Source organism: Chrysoperla carnea, chromosome 1 (genome assembly GCF_905475395.1).
Source record: "Chrysoperla carnea chromosome 1, inChrCarn1.1, whole genome shotgun sequence".
Taxonomy (NCBI): Eukaryota; Metazoa; Arthropoda; class Insecta; order Neuroptera; family Chrysopidae; genus Chrysoperla; species Chrysoperla carnea.
In genome coordinates, this window is record NC_058337.1 from 29,110,242 (window position 1) to 29,126,788 (window position 16,547).

The following is a 16,547-nucleotide window of genomic DNA, read 5'->3' on the forward strand; positions in this document are numbered from 1 at the left end:
GCCCAATATGTAAATCCAGGCCTGAATAAAATTTTTTATATATCGCTCCGCGTTAAAATAGTCTGGGCAATTGTTAAATAAATAATACATTTTTCGTTTTCTAACATTTGTATCGCCTTCTCTACCATTTTGATTGAACTAATTGAGATGTGTCAGAAATAAAATACACATGTACGTGAGTATGTGCTATATCATGTGTACTAATTTACCCATCCCATAACTTTACCCATCTGATAACCAAATGTGATATACTTTTTATGAAATTTTATTGATTGATAAACACTCCATAGTTTTTCTATCGAAAAGTGTTCATGGCTATTTTTAATTAAATTCATAATGGTTTTTTGCAAGCAAACCTATACCATTATTTTCGTAATTAAATTATCTTCTGATACCAATTTCGATCAGTTAACAGATTAGTGTTCTGAAAATGTTTTCCCATGAAATCATAAATAGCTATAGGAAAGTTGATGAGAGTTGATAAAGAATTACATTTTACATCTACTGTTGACATAAAATACAGGGTGTTTGTTTTTAAGTTGAATAAATTATTATCCTTTAAAACTTGAAATTCTTTAGTAATAATTTTGGGACAACCAGTATACGTAATTCAATTATTCACACTATTGACAAAAAATTTAATCGATTAGTAAACTACAAATTGAAATTTCTAGACTTCGCAAGAGTACGGCGGCATGTTTTCCTCCAAGACATTGTAATTAAGATCACGGCTACAAACTATATTTTTAAATAATTGTAACGGTCTGGTCTATTCTACTTACAAATTCCTAGTACATTTCTATGGCTTCTAACAAAATTTAGTTATTTCTCTCTATAACAAAGCACCAACTCTATTCATAAAAGTTAATTAAATATAATTAATTAATTTTTACAGGTACACATCCAATATGTGCATGTCCACATGGTAAGTTAGCAAAAGATGGCCGATCGTGTGAAGAATATGATTCTTTTATAATGTATTCACGTGTTGTACGCATTGATTCAATACATATGTTTGATGCAAACAATTTAAATGCACCTTATCCAAGTATACAAAATCGTGATTTAATACGAAATGCAATTGGTTTATCATTTGATTATGCACGTAGTAAATTATTCTATTCAGATATTCAGCGTGGTTCTATCAATTCTGTTTACTTTAACGGATCCAATAACATAGTTATTGTTGACAGGCAAGGTTCAGTCGAAGGTTTAGCGTACGAACGTATAAATAACATGCTGTTCTGGACATGTAATAACGATGCAACAATACATAAAATTAATTTAACTGACGATAATATACGATTAAATAATTCAAAAGTTGAACAAGTGATTAAATTAAGTTTAGATGATAAACCGCGTGGTATTGCTGTAGATAGTTGTGAGATGCGTATATATTGGACAAACTGGAATAGTTTACAACCATCGATTCAACGTGCATACACAACTAGTTTTAAATTAGAAAGTATCATTACAAAAGATATTCGTATGCCAAATGCAATCACTTTGGATCATAAAGAACGTAAATTATATTGGGGTGATGCACGATTAGATAAAATTGAAAGGTGTGACTATGATGGCTCAAATCGTGTGATTATTGTTGAAAAAACACCACAACATCCATTCGATATTGCTGTTTATGGTGATTATTTATATTGGACTGATTGGGTTTTACATGCTGTGATACGTGCTAATAAATTTTCATCGGAGGAGCTTGTATGGTTACGTGGCGATGTACCACGACCAATGGGTATGTAAAATTTTTGTTTAAATCTTTTGTAAATATGCAGTAGGATATTGATTTTACACGATAGGTGTCATTTTAAAAAGAATTTTTCGAAATTCATTCCCTAAAGGGGTGAAATAAGGGTTGAATATCTTTCTTTTATTATATGATGATAAGTTTGTATGAATATCCTTCATTTTTGAGTTCATTACTTATCGAAAGATTATTCATTTACAGATTATTTACTCGAGCTTTTGTAATCGAAAAGCTCGAGTAAATAGCACAAAGCACTGAAAAAGTGTTAGTTACTTACTGGATCGCTGCCTTTGTTTTCTTTTTATAAATGGGCGGTTCCTTACTTTAGGCATCGCTGCTTTTATTTTCTTTTATAAATGGACGGCTCCTTGATCAAATGAAGATCACTTTCATATTTTTAAATGGAAATCAATATTTTTTAGCAGATCAGTTTTCTTTAGTAAAAATATACAACTTTAGTTTGAAGCATTTTTTTTCCTAGGCTCAATTTTTTGAGATTTTTTTTGTTATAATAGACAAACATACATTAAGTGATTCTCAGTCATAAGCAGACTGTTCATGTGATTTAGCCGAATTTTGTTGTTGTTGATAAATATATACATATATTAATAATCGCTTGTTTATTTGATTTTTTAGGTATTATAGCTGTTGCAAACGACTCCACAGAATGTGATATCACCCACCCCTGTAATATAATGAATGGAGGATGTGAAGATATTTGTATGATGGGTGACAATGGAGAAATTATGTGTACATGTCAAAGTGATCGAATTTTAGCTGAGGATATGAAACGTTGTATCACATCTGATAAAAAAATTGAGTGCGATAGTGATGCATTTAGATGTTCCGATGGTGGATGTATTCCATTTAATTTAACATGTGATGGTATTAATCATTGTCTGGATAAAAGTGACGAAAATCCTAGTTATTGTTTATGGCGTGAATGTCGTCCTGGATATTTCCGTTGTCGAAACAGTCGTTGCATTAACATGAAATTAACCTGTAATACAATGGATAATTGTGGTGATGGAAGTGACGAGTTAAATTGCTCCTGCTCCCCTGATATTCATTTTCGATGTGTATCTGATGGCAAATGCATACCAAAAACATTTCACTGTGATGGAGATCCCGACTGTGAGGATGCTTCCGATGAATATCATTGTCAACCGATAAATTGTTCAGCTATTTATTCAGAAAAAGATATGATTAATTGTAAGCACACCACGACTGCTTGTATTCATAAAGCTTGGATTTGCGATGGTGAAAAAGATTGTTGGGACAATAGCGATGAAGCAAATTGTACGATATTGACGACTACTGAAGCACAACAATGCGATAGTGGAGAATTCCGGTGCCGCAATGGATATTGTATTTTAGATACTTGGCGCTGTGATGGTGATAACGACTGTCAAGATGAGAAAGATAATAATTCAAAAAGTTCCGATGAGGAAGATTGTGAATATTGCCGTGCACAACAATTCCAATGCGATAATAGCGATGAATGTATTCCAATATCGTTCCTTTGCGATGGGTCACCAGATTGTAGTGATTTATCAGACGAAAGCCATCACTGTCGAAGTAGAAAATGTGAAACAGGTTAGTTTTAATTTTAAAAAGTTTGCCATCCACCTGATAGTTTCTTAGTAGATAAGAGCGCTGGTACGGAATGTTAATAGTCGTGGGTTCGATCTCCAAACAAGTGTATCTCTTCAAATCTAATATTCAGAGAGGGATTTACATTAAGTACCGCCCTGTGATCTATATCCTACATAAATTGAGTAAAGAACCGGAATATAATTTCTGAATAAATATAATACGTCATTTGTAGCTGAAAATTATTTATTATAACCAAGTACTTACACTAAGAATATTCATGTTCGTTATTGTATGTAAAATCATAATTACTGTATATTTTTTTAGAGGCAAATACGCCTGACTTTTTGTATTGATCTAAATTGATCTATAAGATTTACATAATCTAAATGTTTAAACAAATCTGATTCGATACATAGAATGGCTAAACTATTCAGCCTATTTTTTTTCATTTATCGTAGAACGTAAGTAATTTTTAAAATTTTCTAACTTAAAAATGTACGTTCTGCGCTGCAGTTTGTTACAGCTAATGTCATGAATATTCAAAATGCTATTTCCACGTTTGATAATTCATTGTCAGTGTATAAGTCGTTTGCATGCAACAGTTTAAAAAAAATCGGAATTCGAAAACCGGGAAAAAAATGAATTTCGTTCCTTATCTTATCAGTAAATACAATACACATGGAAGTGTACGAATTTGTTATTTAACTTGAGGTCTGAGGAACTATTTACTAGCAATGTATGGACATTAGGCATCAAGAAAAGGAATAAATGTACATAGCTACCATTTGATAACAGATCAGGTGTATATTTCTTCAAATCTGATATTTAATGTTAAATTGTTTAATCTTATCACTTAATATCAGATGCAAGTCACCACGGATACTACATTTAAATAAATTCGAGTCCCCTATGGCACGAGCGCCCTCGTTGTTCTAAACATTACACTTCTCTTTTCTCCATAGAATTCCAAAAAGAGAATTTTGTAAGTATTGTTTTTACGTGAAAAATAGTTCGACACTTCCCCCATAATAATCTTCGTCTTTTGTAAACACTATATCTATTTGATAGATATTAATAGAAAAAGTGTCAAACAAAAGTTGTTAGAAATATTGTGCTCAACAATTTTATCAAAACTATTTTTCGTGCTAGGAAACTAAAGTGAAGAATTCCAGGTGCATCTGCCATCTAGCTAACAATTTTCATGGATTACAGATTAGCATACAGCTACATAAAGCTAGCCCCTTTTTTGTTAATTAAAGAAAATTGAAAAAAATACACTCGCATCAAGAATCGAATCGGGACTTTTTGGATTCATGCCAAGCTCCTTAACCAATTCGGCCATACGAGCTCTAGGCACAGTAACATTTACTTATTTATTTATTATTTCATGTTTGTTTACTCTCTTTTCGTTAATATTGATAATATTTCTATACTAATTACTTTTAATGTAAAACCAGGTCAATTTAAATGCAATTCAACCGGGAGATGTATTCCGTGGAGTTGGGTATGTGACGGTGATGCTGATTGTACGGATGGAGCTGATGAGAATAAAGAGCGTGACTGTACTCATCCAACTGGACATGACGAAGATGCCGTAACCTTCTGTATGAGTGATGAATTTCAATGTCGTAATGGACAATGTATTTCAAAACAATATTTCTGCGATTATGACAATGATTGTGGAGATTCTTCAGATGAACCAGATATCTGTAAATATTTTGGTGCAAACAGTGATTATTCGCATTGCCAAGAAAATGAATTTAAATGTAACAATGGGCGATGTATTTTAAAGGCATGGAAATGTAATGGAAATGATGATTGTGGGGATAATTCCGATGAAAATGATAAATCTTGTGCCAATTTAAAACCAACTGATTGTAAATCGCAAGGCTTATTTGAATGTACGAATAAAGTATGTGTTAAAGAGAGTTTGCTATGTGATGGCCAAGATGATTGTGGCGATTTTAGCGATGAAAATATTTGTAATATTAACGAATGTAATGATCATACTCTTTGTAAGCCACATAAATGTGTTGATAAACCAATTGGTTTCGAGTGTAATTGTAGCACAGGATATAAGAATAATGCAACGAATCCACTAATTTGTGAAGATATTAACGAATGTTTAGTACAACGTCCTTGTACCCAGCAATGTTTAAACACAGAAGGTTCTTTTAAGTGTAGCTGTATTGATGGCTACAAGTTATTATCAAATCGCCGTTCTTGTAAATCAACTAGTCACGTGCAAGCAACACTAATATTCACAAATCGTTATTATATACGTGAGTTAGATTTAGTGGGGAATGTTCAATTATTAGCTCACAATTTAACAAATGCCGTGGCATTAGATTTTGATTGGGAAGATAGTTATATATACTGGTCAGACGTGACAGCGTTAGGATCATCAATTAGACGTATGAAATTGGATCGTACTAAACAGAATACAACATATCAAATATTACATCAAGCTACACTACAAAATCCTGATGGATTAGCTGTCGATTGGATTGGCCGTAATTTATATTGGTGTGACAAAGGTTTAGATACAATTGAAGTATCGACACTAAATGGGAAATATCGTAAAGTTTTAATTAATAAGGGATTAGAAGAACCACGTGCAATTACATTAGATCCAGAGCATGGATACATGTATTGGACTGATTGGGGCTCGGAATCACACATTGGTAAAGCTGGAATGGATGGATCAAACCCTCGTGTAATTGTTAATGAATATTTAGGATGGCCAAATGCACTAACTATATCGTATGAAACAAATGAATTATTTTGGGGAGATGCACGTGAAGACTATATTGCTGTATCAAATTTGGAAGGACAAAATGTCAAAATTATTATAAGTCGTTCCCAAAATCCAGATATTAATTTACATCATATATTTGCAGTAGCTGTTTGGGAGGATTATCTTTATTACACAGATTGGGAAACAAAATCAATACAAAGATGCCATAAATACGATGGAACGAATTGTACACAACTTACTACGGCCATACATCGACCAATGGACATTCATGTGCTACATCCATATCGTCAAAAACCATTACAGGCACACGCAAATCCATGTGCGGTACATAATTGTTCCACGCTATGTTTATTAACACCGGAACCACCGTATTATAAATGCGCATGTCCTGAAAATTATGTGCTAGATCCAATTGATAGAAGTAGTTGTAAATCAAATTGTACATCGTCACATTTTATATGTGATAATACCTACAAATGTATACCATTTTGGTGGAAATGTGATACACAAGATGATTGCGGTGACGGTTTTGATGAACCAGACACCTGTCGGAAGTTTACATGTATGCCAGGACAATTTCAATGTAATAACACGGAATGTATACATCCTTCGTTGTTATGTAATGGTGTTGAAGATTGTACAGACGGGTCTGATGAACATGAATGTAACAAGGTAATTGGAAAATTATTTATACAGGGTGCTTAAACAAGGTGTACTGGCTACAATTTCAATTTTTTTTTTCGCTTTAGAACTGAACAAATAGTACAGAAAAAGTTTTTCGGCTTTAATTTCGTTATTGTTCGCGTGCATACATGTATTTTTTAAGAACGATAAACACCTTACATAGTTTCCTTACTTTAAGTTTAAAAAAAATTTATATTCTTTATTTTTATATTTCATTTGAGATGTAAAACTTGGAAACGTATAGCTAGTGCCCAGTCTACCCTTTTGACAACACCTAACGCTGCAATGGGCGAGCTTCTAGCCGATTCACTTAATGATTGAAGCGGAAGCCATAACAGCTGCCTACCGACTTAGGAGCTGTAAACAGTGGCATTGTAGGAATAAAAAAGGTCATGCGAGCATAATAAACAGGTTGGAGATTGTGAGCCCACTTGTGAAAATGTTGCATTCTACTGCGCCATTCCAATTTTGGGTAATCGTTCTTTCTCAAGGCCTGGAAAATATCTGGTGCGGTGGTTTATGAGCTTAGAATAAATTAATCGTATCCTCTTGGACAATATGCGACTGTAACCTGAAAGGTTGCAGTGGGGCATATATCAGCATCGTCAAGATTCCAATCGAGGATGGTCTATGAATGCTTCGAGGAATTGAATCGCCTGGCACTGAACAACACAGTTAGACTGATCTGGATACCTGGCCACTCCGGCGTTAAAGAGAATGAAGCAGCATACTCGTTGGCACGAAAGGTGTGGTCTCAAACGCCTCTTTCACATCCCGCCTTGGAGTGACAGGTTGCTACCAAGAAAAGCACAGAGAGTCCTTGGTCTAGGTGCTACGGACCCTCTTGCGGTGCCCCTCTTATTTATTATTATTATTATTATTATATGCGATCGTTGATATTAAATAGCGAAGGAGGGGGGGGGGGCTATAAAATAACTCATGGCTAGTTCGTAGCTGGCAAAAGACAGAGGGAAATTTATATTGCTACAAAACAAAAAATTGCTAAATCATTAAGACTCTACTATAAGTTTAAAACTCTAAAATAATGGATTATTTACGATATCAAATTATTATTAGTAATATTAAATAATTTAAAATGAATTAGTTTTAATCTTAGGCCAGCGCATTGGAACTTAATGAAAAGAAACAAGTAAAATAGATATTTAATTTCAATTTTTATCTTTCAGTACTCGTGTCTCAGTACACAATTTAAGTGCCATGGAAATGAAACAAAATCAGATTGGTGTATTCCAAGTGCTAAACATTGTGACGGTGTAACGGATTGTTTAAATGACGAAGATGAAATAAACTGCCCATTAAAAACATGCCCACCAAATCAATACCCATGTGAAAATGGCAAATGTATTCCAGCTGTTTGGGTTTGTGACGGTGATAACGATTGCGGGGACAAATCTGACGAACAACATGACTGTGCAAATCGTGCATGTGCACCAGATCATTTCAAATGTAAAACTGGACGTTGTATACCAAAAACATGGCTATGTGATGGTGATCCTGATTGTACGCATGGTGAAGATGAACCGAAAAATTGTAGTATGCCTGAATTTCATACGTGCGAGCCCACATATTTCAAATGCGCTAATAACAAATGTATTCCTGGTAGATGGCAGTGTGATTATGAAAATGATTGTGGTGATAATTCTGATGAAGTAAATTGTCGCCCTCGACAATGCTCAGAATCAGAATTCCGTTGTAATGACGGACGTTGTATACGTGGCCAACATCGTTGTGATGGTGAATATAATTGTGATGATCATTCGGATGAATTACAATGTAATACAACATGCCGTCCAAATGAATATCAATGCAAAAATCCTAAATTTTGTATTTACATGTAAGTGCTTTAAACTCTTAATAAATAAGAAATTTATACTACCGGAATATTTAACATTAAAGAAAAAAATTGATTTTTTTATTTTATTTAAAAAAGCATGTAAAATGGGACATAATGGGATGAGTAAAAATTTTAATTATCGCGAATTTTCCTTCTCCTTGGTGATAAATAAAATCTATATGTCGCAACCAACCAGTAATTAATGAATTATCGCGTAATGTACATACAAAAAAATACATTCTTCTTCTTAAAATCAATTTCTGCGTTTTTAATAATAACATTTTATTTTTATTTTTAGTGAATGGCGTTGTGATGGCGATGCAGATTGTTCAGATGGTACAGACGAACTAAATTGTACAGAAAGTTGTTCATCAAATGACTTTAAATGTAACAACAATCAATGTATACCAATAACATGGCGTTGTGATGGACAAGATGATTGTGGTGATAAATCTGATGAGAATACAGATGTTTGTTCACAATTCTCATGTTTACCAGGCCGTTATCGATGTAACAATCATCAATGTATACAGGAGAAACATGTTTGTGATGGACGTAAACATTGTGATGATGGTAGTGATGAGAATGAATTGGCATGTAAAACTAAAAATGCACATACACCACGTAAAGAATGTAATTTCGATACACAAAAATGTCATGCAGGCACTTGTAAATCAATACGTTGTGATGGGGTTGTTGATTGCGAAGACAGTAGGTGAGTGCTTCAAATAATATCGTTAATATTGATTTCAAAATTAATCACCGCGATTGGTTACGCAAATTCCAAAAATACAGGCAGATATAATCTCTTTTATATGAACCCTGTAGGCCAACATCAAATTCAGTGTTTTTATCTAGTATCTCTCTTAGACAATTTTGATCGTTTTGTTCCAAACCTCTGAATTTAAGAGATCTGAAAAGGGTTCGATATTTTTTGAATCCTCTGTATATGGTCTAAATATACTCGTAAAAAGTATTAAAAAGGAAAATTTACCAAAATTTCAAATAGCTGTATCTCTGCGAAAAATTATCCAATTTGGAACCTCAATAGCTCATTTGAAAATTAGTCTTTTATCATTCGAAAACTTAAACTGCCTTCTTTTTAATTCTTGCATATTTCTTGCACTTTTGTTTTTAAAACATGTCAGAAAACAGCATTGTTTACTATAGTATGTTTTATATGGGAATATCAGTCATGTGTGGCTCATCAGCCATATATATATACCTGGCTATCTAAGAATGGTTATCTCTCTTTACTTACATAACGTAAAAAAAACCAACGATTCCGTAATCAACAGTGTCTATACATGGTATTTCAACAATTAACTCAGTCAATTGTTTGTTTTCACTTGTTTTCTTGATAGTTATATGTAGTTCCAAAAATTTCATTAAAAAGTAACTTTTTTTTATTGATTTTGATTGATTCATGAATAAATAAAAAGGCGTTTTTTAGAATCGTATGTATCCACCTTGCATGGTTCAGTTCTCTCAACCTTTCTTGCATAATAAAGCATCAAAATTATTAATGAGATAGTGAATGCCAAATCCGTCGAACAATATGCTAGGGCTTAAATGAAGGCAGTTTAAGTTTTCGAATAATAGGAGATAAATTTCAGTGCGATGATTATTTCAGAAGATGGGAAGGATTTTAAAACCAAAAGTGTCAATTTTGCTTGGAAAGCGAATATCTTAGTCCATAAACCTTTCAACAAACTTTCGAATAGTTTTAGAAGATTTATTGTAAACGAATTTTTGTAAACGAGTGTACACTTCTAGCCTTCATATAAAATTTAGGGATAACATTTCTCACTCTTTTAACTGTCCGTTCAAAAATTGAGCAATAGATTCAAAAACAGAAAGTAAAAGTTATTGAAATAAATACTACGGTACTCGAAATAAAATATACCCTCTTTAACTGCTAATAAAATGCTATCTATGGTTAGTCGCGAATTAGATAATATGCTTTAATTTAAAAAATCGCCGTTTTTAAAGCTATGGAGGGCGACGGAGAAGTGGGCTTCTGTCAAAAATTGAAAAACTAGTACTTAACTAATACCTGGTAAAAATTTAGTTATTTTACCTGTCCAACGTGTGCACTAAAACAAGAAATTCATCAATTAGCTAGCCTACTATAATCATTAATAATTTTTAGCGATGAAGAAAATTGTCAACCTAAAATTTGTCAATGGAACACATGTTCACAATTATGTATTGAAAAGAAACATGGAAATCATTCATGTCGATGTGCGCCCGGTTATCACTTACAATCGGTAACGAAAGGTTCAACATGTGAGGCATCTGGTCGACCGGCTTCATTAATGGTTGCCAGTGAAGCTGAACTACGCCTTTTATCGCCTTATAAGGCTGGTGAAAATTCACCAAATCATTTATTAGACAAAACAGCAACAGCTGCTGGTTTTAAAGTAGATGCTATTGACGTATTATGGGATCCACGTGGTTCTTATGTATTTTGGTCGGACAAACAAAATAAACGTGTTCAAAGTTTACGTTTAAAGAGTGATTCTACAACAACTGGACGATCGAAACGTGATATTGATCAAATTCAAACTATTGTAAGTAATAAGTATTAATAAAATTAGTAAGAATATTTTATATAGGTAGTTCATTGTTAGTTAGTTTCCTTCTCAGGCTATATTATACTGACTGTTTTAAAAAAACTGTGTCCCAACATACAAAAACAAAAAAAATTAGTGCGGTTGTGGAACCCCCATTAGAAACGAAATTTCTTACGAAACCTGTACAAAAACAAATGTAAACGTTAAATAAATACTTATATACAATTTTATTAACTTACTTTTGTAAATCTGTATTATAAATATAATCTGTTTTAGATTGGTCACCTAAATAAAGATATAAACTAATTAGTTATAATAATTTATTAAATAACGTTTATAAATTGTTGTTCGTTTGTCAACTAACAGAATAGTAATTAATTTGGTTAGTGTTAATTAGGTGAACATATAATGGTTGCCATGGATATGACACACACACAGCATATCTCACATGCTTTCGTGGCGAATTTTACCAATTTGCTCATCATGACAAACCAGGCGTTATAGAACTTCGTTTCAAAAAATTTTATTATCAAGAGCTTTTCAAATTACAACTTTCTTTTCTAGCATTCCAGATCAGTACTAGCAAAATATCTTAAGGCTCAGTTAGTATAGTGATGATTTCTTACACTGGAAAAGATATTTGTATTCAATTCCCGTCTAAATATTAAAACAATTATTCATAAAGTTTTTATTTTACAGTTAACTGGATTAGAAGATCCTCGAGGTGTAGCCATTGATTGGATAACAAAGAATTTGTATATAATTGAAGCAGGAGCTCAACCATCACCAAGAATTATTGTTTCAACAATAAATATGGGTGGATCAGCCAATTTAACACTCATAGACAAAGGATTAAATCAACCAAATGACATTGTCTTAGAACCAGCTTTAGGTGTTATGGTATGGACTGATTGGGGTCCAAAACCGCGTATAGAAATTGCATCATTAGATGGAACTGATAGACATTATTTAGTTAGCAATGATATTCAATACCCAACAAGTATTGCCATTGATCATCCAGTTCAAAGATTATATTGGGTAGATCCAAAAGAACGTGTTATTGAAAGTATTTCATTGCGCGGGAATGATCGACAAGTTGTCCGATATTTTTACGGAGGTACGTAATAATATTTTACTAACTAAATATAACATTTTTCCATTCGAACTGTCCCATTTTCTTACTTTTTTAATTTGTAATTTCAAATTTTTCTCAAATAGTATGCGTAAAACGCCCGTGTGCAAGAATCATCCAAGGGGTAGTGGATCTTAAATTTTTGTTCATGTTAGGTCATAAAGTCAATAAAAACAAGAAACTCTTTTTTCAAGTAAGAGAACATTTTATTATGACAAAATGTCATAATAAGTCACTATCTTTCAATAAAAATTTTCCAAAATTCAAATTAACTTGAACAGATCAAAAATCAAAAATCAATAAAAGTCAACAAATGTCGAAACAGCTTGAACAGCTGACTAGTAAGAGGAAATGCATTCATTTCACACACAGCTGCATTTACTATATTGTAGGTTAAAATTTATGTGGGGAGATTCTCAATGGGGAGGGGAGGGTTGATGGCCCAAACACTCCTCCCTGTGCGCACGAGTCTGAAGCGAAATATTTACTATTTGGTATGAGAGACGAGAAGATAAAAACCAGTTATTTTCCTGCTTTAATATTAAATTTAAATGTATGTACCTAATGAATATTAACAAATTTTCCTTGTGAATTTCAGATGAGAAACCTTATAAAATGGAATTATTTGAAGATACAATTTATTTATCAACATTACATAATCATAATATATTACATTTGGATAAGTTTAATCGATCGGAACCGAAATATTTGGTGCAAGGGTTACCAAAAATATCACACATTTTAATTATTCATGAAAATAAACAAGATCTTTCTCGTAAGTACCTTCTAATAAATTAAAATAGATTGGGTATACAAGAATATAATGACTTAATTAACGAAGACTTATTATTATGTATGTAGTAAATCATTGAAAATAATCAAATGTGGATCACCAACGCCTACTGAACATTTAGTCCATTCTTATGACGTAAGAAAGTCTGTGGCTCTTTAAACATTGTAAAAAGTATAAAATAAATTACAAATTTAACTTAAATGTTATTAGAGAGAATATCAGAGAGGTCTATATCCACTGGATGGGTTCAATGGCTTATTATTATTATAATCAGATGTGGCTAACTGTTCACCCCCTCCCGGACTATATCTTTTACGAGTGGGTCAAATTTTTCAAGCAGAAATGTTTGCTATTCTGATAGATGCCCATATCTGTTACACGAAAGGTTACAGATAGTTAGGCCGCTCTTCGGATCCTTAAAGCGTAAAGATTTCAATCGAGGGTAGCCTATAAATGCTTCGAGGAACTGAATCGCCTGGCACTGAATAACACAGATGTTCCGCAATTTACCGAATCAAGGAATGGCTTCGACAAGCCTATCTTGATTACTGGGACTTTGCGCAGGCTATACGACAGGTCAAACTGTGTATAACCACAGCAAGGTCATTCTACTGTACTTGCCTGAAACTTACTAAAGCACAGTTGGGAAGGACCATTGGACTGTCGATTGAACTACCACCGTCATAACACGGGATCTATGATGATCCCACTAATAGGCCTTTTGGAGGATGATGAAACCTCCATATGTTATTTACACCTGCAGGAACCTGCGGGGTGGCAGGTTCAGAACGTTTGGGTCCAAAATCCTGGATCCATAAGTCCTGGGAGAAATCCCGGCGGAGAAGTCTGGCCTCGACAAAATCCTATAGCTTCATCTGCTTGAAATAGCCCTTACCCGAAGACGCCTTGCCTTCGGGTGACAGGTTATTCACAAGGAGGATACATATGACCCTTTGATCCTTATGTTTTATTATTATTACGATCAACTTTTCTACAATTTTATACATTTGCGAAATCGCGAGTAAGAGCTAGTAAGCAATATTAAATTTGTACTTATTTTTCAGTTACAAATCCATGTAAAAAACTGCCATGTGGACAACAGGCTATGTGTTTTTTGACCACAAATTCCACTAAACGTAGTTGCCGCTGTCCAGAAGGTTTAACAACGGTTGAAAAGAAAGATGAAGTAAGCAAATAAATAATTAAAATGTGACATTTGTTCAAGTTTCTATATATTTTTACAGGTAATATGTAAAATAAATGCAGGAGTATTACCCGTAAATAAAACATGCCCATTAAATTGTCATGCGGGTGTGTGCCAAGTAACAAACTTAGGACCAAAATGTATCTGCCCGCCAATGTATGAAGGTGCACATTGTGAAACTTATCGATGTTCACAATTTTGTAAAAACAAAGGATTATGTTATGTGGATCATTTATCATTAAAACCATCTGCAGATTCGGTACCGCCTTTGAAGGTAAAATTATTAAACACAGTTTTATTTTAGAGAATATTTTATTGTTTTTATTTTTTGTATAGTGTAATTGTCTGGCTCAATGGACCGGCGAACGATGTGAAACCCCAGTAAGACTTTGTGATGGCCGATGTTATAATGGTGGAACATGTACAACACGATTAGGAATACCAGAATGCAACTGTCCATCAGGTTTTACAGGTATGCTTAAGTGAAACTATTTAAAATATTATTATTTACCCACAATTAATTAAAGCCGTTTAAATTGGTTTATAAGTAGTAAATAATTTCGTTTATAATACGCCGATTAAATAGCCAGAGGAGACTTTCAGATTTCAAAATCTAAATGAGAGACTTATTTTGTGGTATGGAAAGGTTAAGAAATTTTTAAGGGTGCAAGTTATATCACCTTGTTCCTAAAACATTCTAGATCCCAATTACAGTTACCATAATGTGGTTTCTTGTATTTTTGCTGCCACTGAGTTTCAGCACTAATCAAACAACTTACTCAAAATTCACACCAAAACGTGTATCGACTCTTATCATTTTAAATTACAATTCGTATTTGTTACGGGCAGAATATAAAAAATAAAATCACAAGAAAAAATACCAAATAGCTTATTTGTTTGAACAGACATTCCGCACTTTAAGGTGTTTGTTTCCCTAAAGTATTGTAAATAAGTTTTGGTTTATATGCACGGTACACGCATCTAAACCAAAATACACAATCTAAAATAAAATGTTTGTAGTCAAATAATGTGTTTTTTGTTTAATATTTCAATACCACGCAACTATTTTTCATAATATATATTGTGTACAAAGTATTGTTTATAATTTTGTTAATATAGATATCTCTCTTCAACCACCAATACTCTAACTATAGTTGTTTCTGTTCAACTATAAAATTGATTAACTTTGTGTATTTTTGTATCTCAATAATGAAACTGTCAATAATTTTTTAAACTCAGAACAAATGTATAGTTAATTTTTTGAAAATATCGTTAGTTTTTTGTATTAAAAAACTTGTTAAAAGTACAACCTCTCCAATGTTCTCTCTCTCTAGTTAGAAACGATCAATCGACTTTATTGAGACGCCTTTAATTTGCTAAATTTAAAATATAGTCATTATTTGCAACCCAAATATAATTGTTGTCAATATTTAACTTTCAGGTGCTCGTTGTGAAAATTGTTTACGATTAACATGTCAGAATGGTGGTATATGTTATAAGAATGAAAATGGCATTGAATCGTGTCGATGCCCGCAAGGTTACTTAGGTGTTAAATGTCAGACATCACAATGTGATAATCATTGTAAAAATAATGGTACATGTATGCTAACTGCAAATGGTCCACAGTGTTTATGTCCAGCTGGTTTTAATGGCAAGAAATGTGATCAAGATGCTTGTAAAGATCATTGTAAAAATGGAGGTGAGTTTTTAATTTTTTAAGCAATTTATTTTTACGCTTAAGGTTGGATGGTATTATCGAGGGTCACAGTTAGTCACATTTTTTTTAACTTTATTCAAATTTTATACTTATTATACGTTAAGAGAAAAAAATTTAGATTTTATTATTGTATCGTGCAAAAAATTAAGGGCTCTTATGATTGTTCAATTTTACCAGAAATGGTTCGTGTATTCAAAATTGGCGCATTTCACATATAGTAAAAAACATCTTGATATAGCACTCAAACGAATTTTTTTTGAATTTCAACATAATTACCTTAAAATTATTATACCCTGTATATATAAATAATACATATAATATATATAAAGTATATTAAGTTTAGTCCCAAGTTTGTAATGCTTAAAAATATTGATGCTACGAACAAAATTTGCTATAGATGTTCATAAAATCACCTAATTAGTCCATTGTCGATTGTCCGCTTGTCTGTCTTTCAATACGATAACTCAAAA

General features: G+C 32.8%; 1 protein-coding gene across 2 annotated transcripts in view; it reads left to right on the plus strand.

Annotated features, from left to right (window-relative positions):
- The window catches only part of LOC123290889 (prolow-density lipoprotein receptor-related protein 1), a 47,053-nt gene that overhangs the window by 12,655 nt on the left and 17,851 nt on the right, over positions 1-16,547 (plus strand). For both annotated transcript variants that reach the window (XM_044871252.1, XM_044871251.1), the window contains exons 16-27: positions 896-1,750; positions 2,399-3,358; positions 4,816-6,788; positions 7,988-8,655; positions 8,954-9,370; positions 10,808-11,228; positions 11,931-12,348; positions 12,962-13,138; positions 14,221-14,342; positions 14,401-14,634; positions 14,697-14,832; positions 15,802-16,059. In XM_044871252.1, the coding sequence (XP_044727187.1) occupies positions 896-1,750; positions 2,399-3,358; positions 4,816-6,788; positions 7,988-8,655; positions 8,954-9,370; positions 10,808-11,228; positions 11,931-12,348; positions 12,962-13,138; positions 14,221-14,342; positions 14,401-14,634; positions 14,697-14,832; positions 15,802-16,059 (6,639 nt within the window). The remainder of the gene's footprint in view (positions 1-895; positions 1,751-2,398; positions 3,359-4,815; positions 6,789-7,987; positions 8,656-8,953; positions 9,371-10,807; positions 11,229-11,930; positions 12,349-12,961; positions 13,139-14,220; positions 14,343-14,400; positions 14,635-14,696; positions 14,833-15,801; positions 16,060-16,547) is intronic.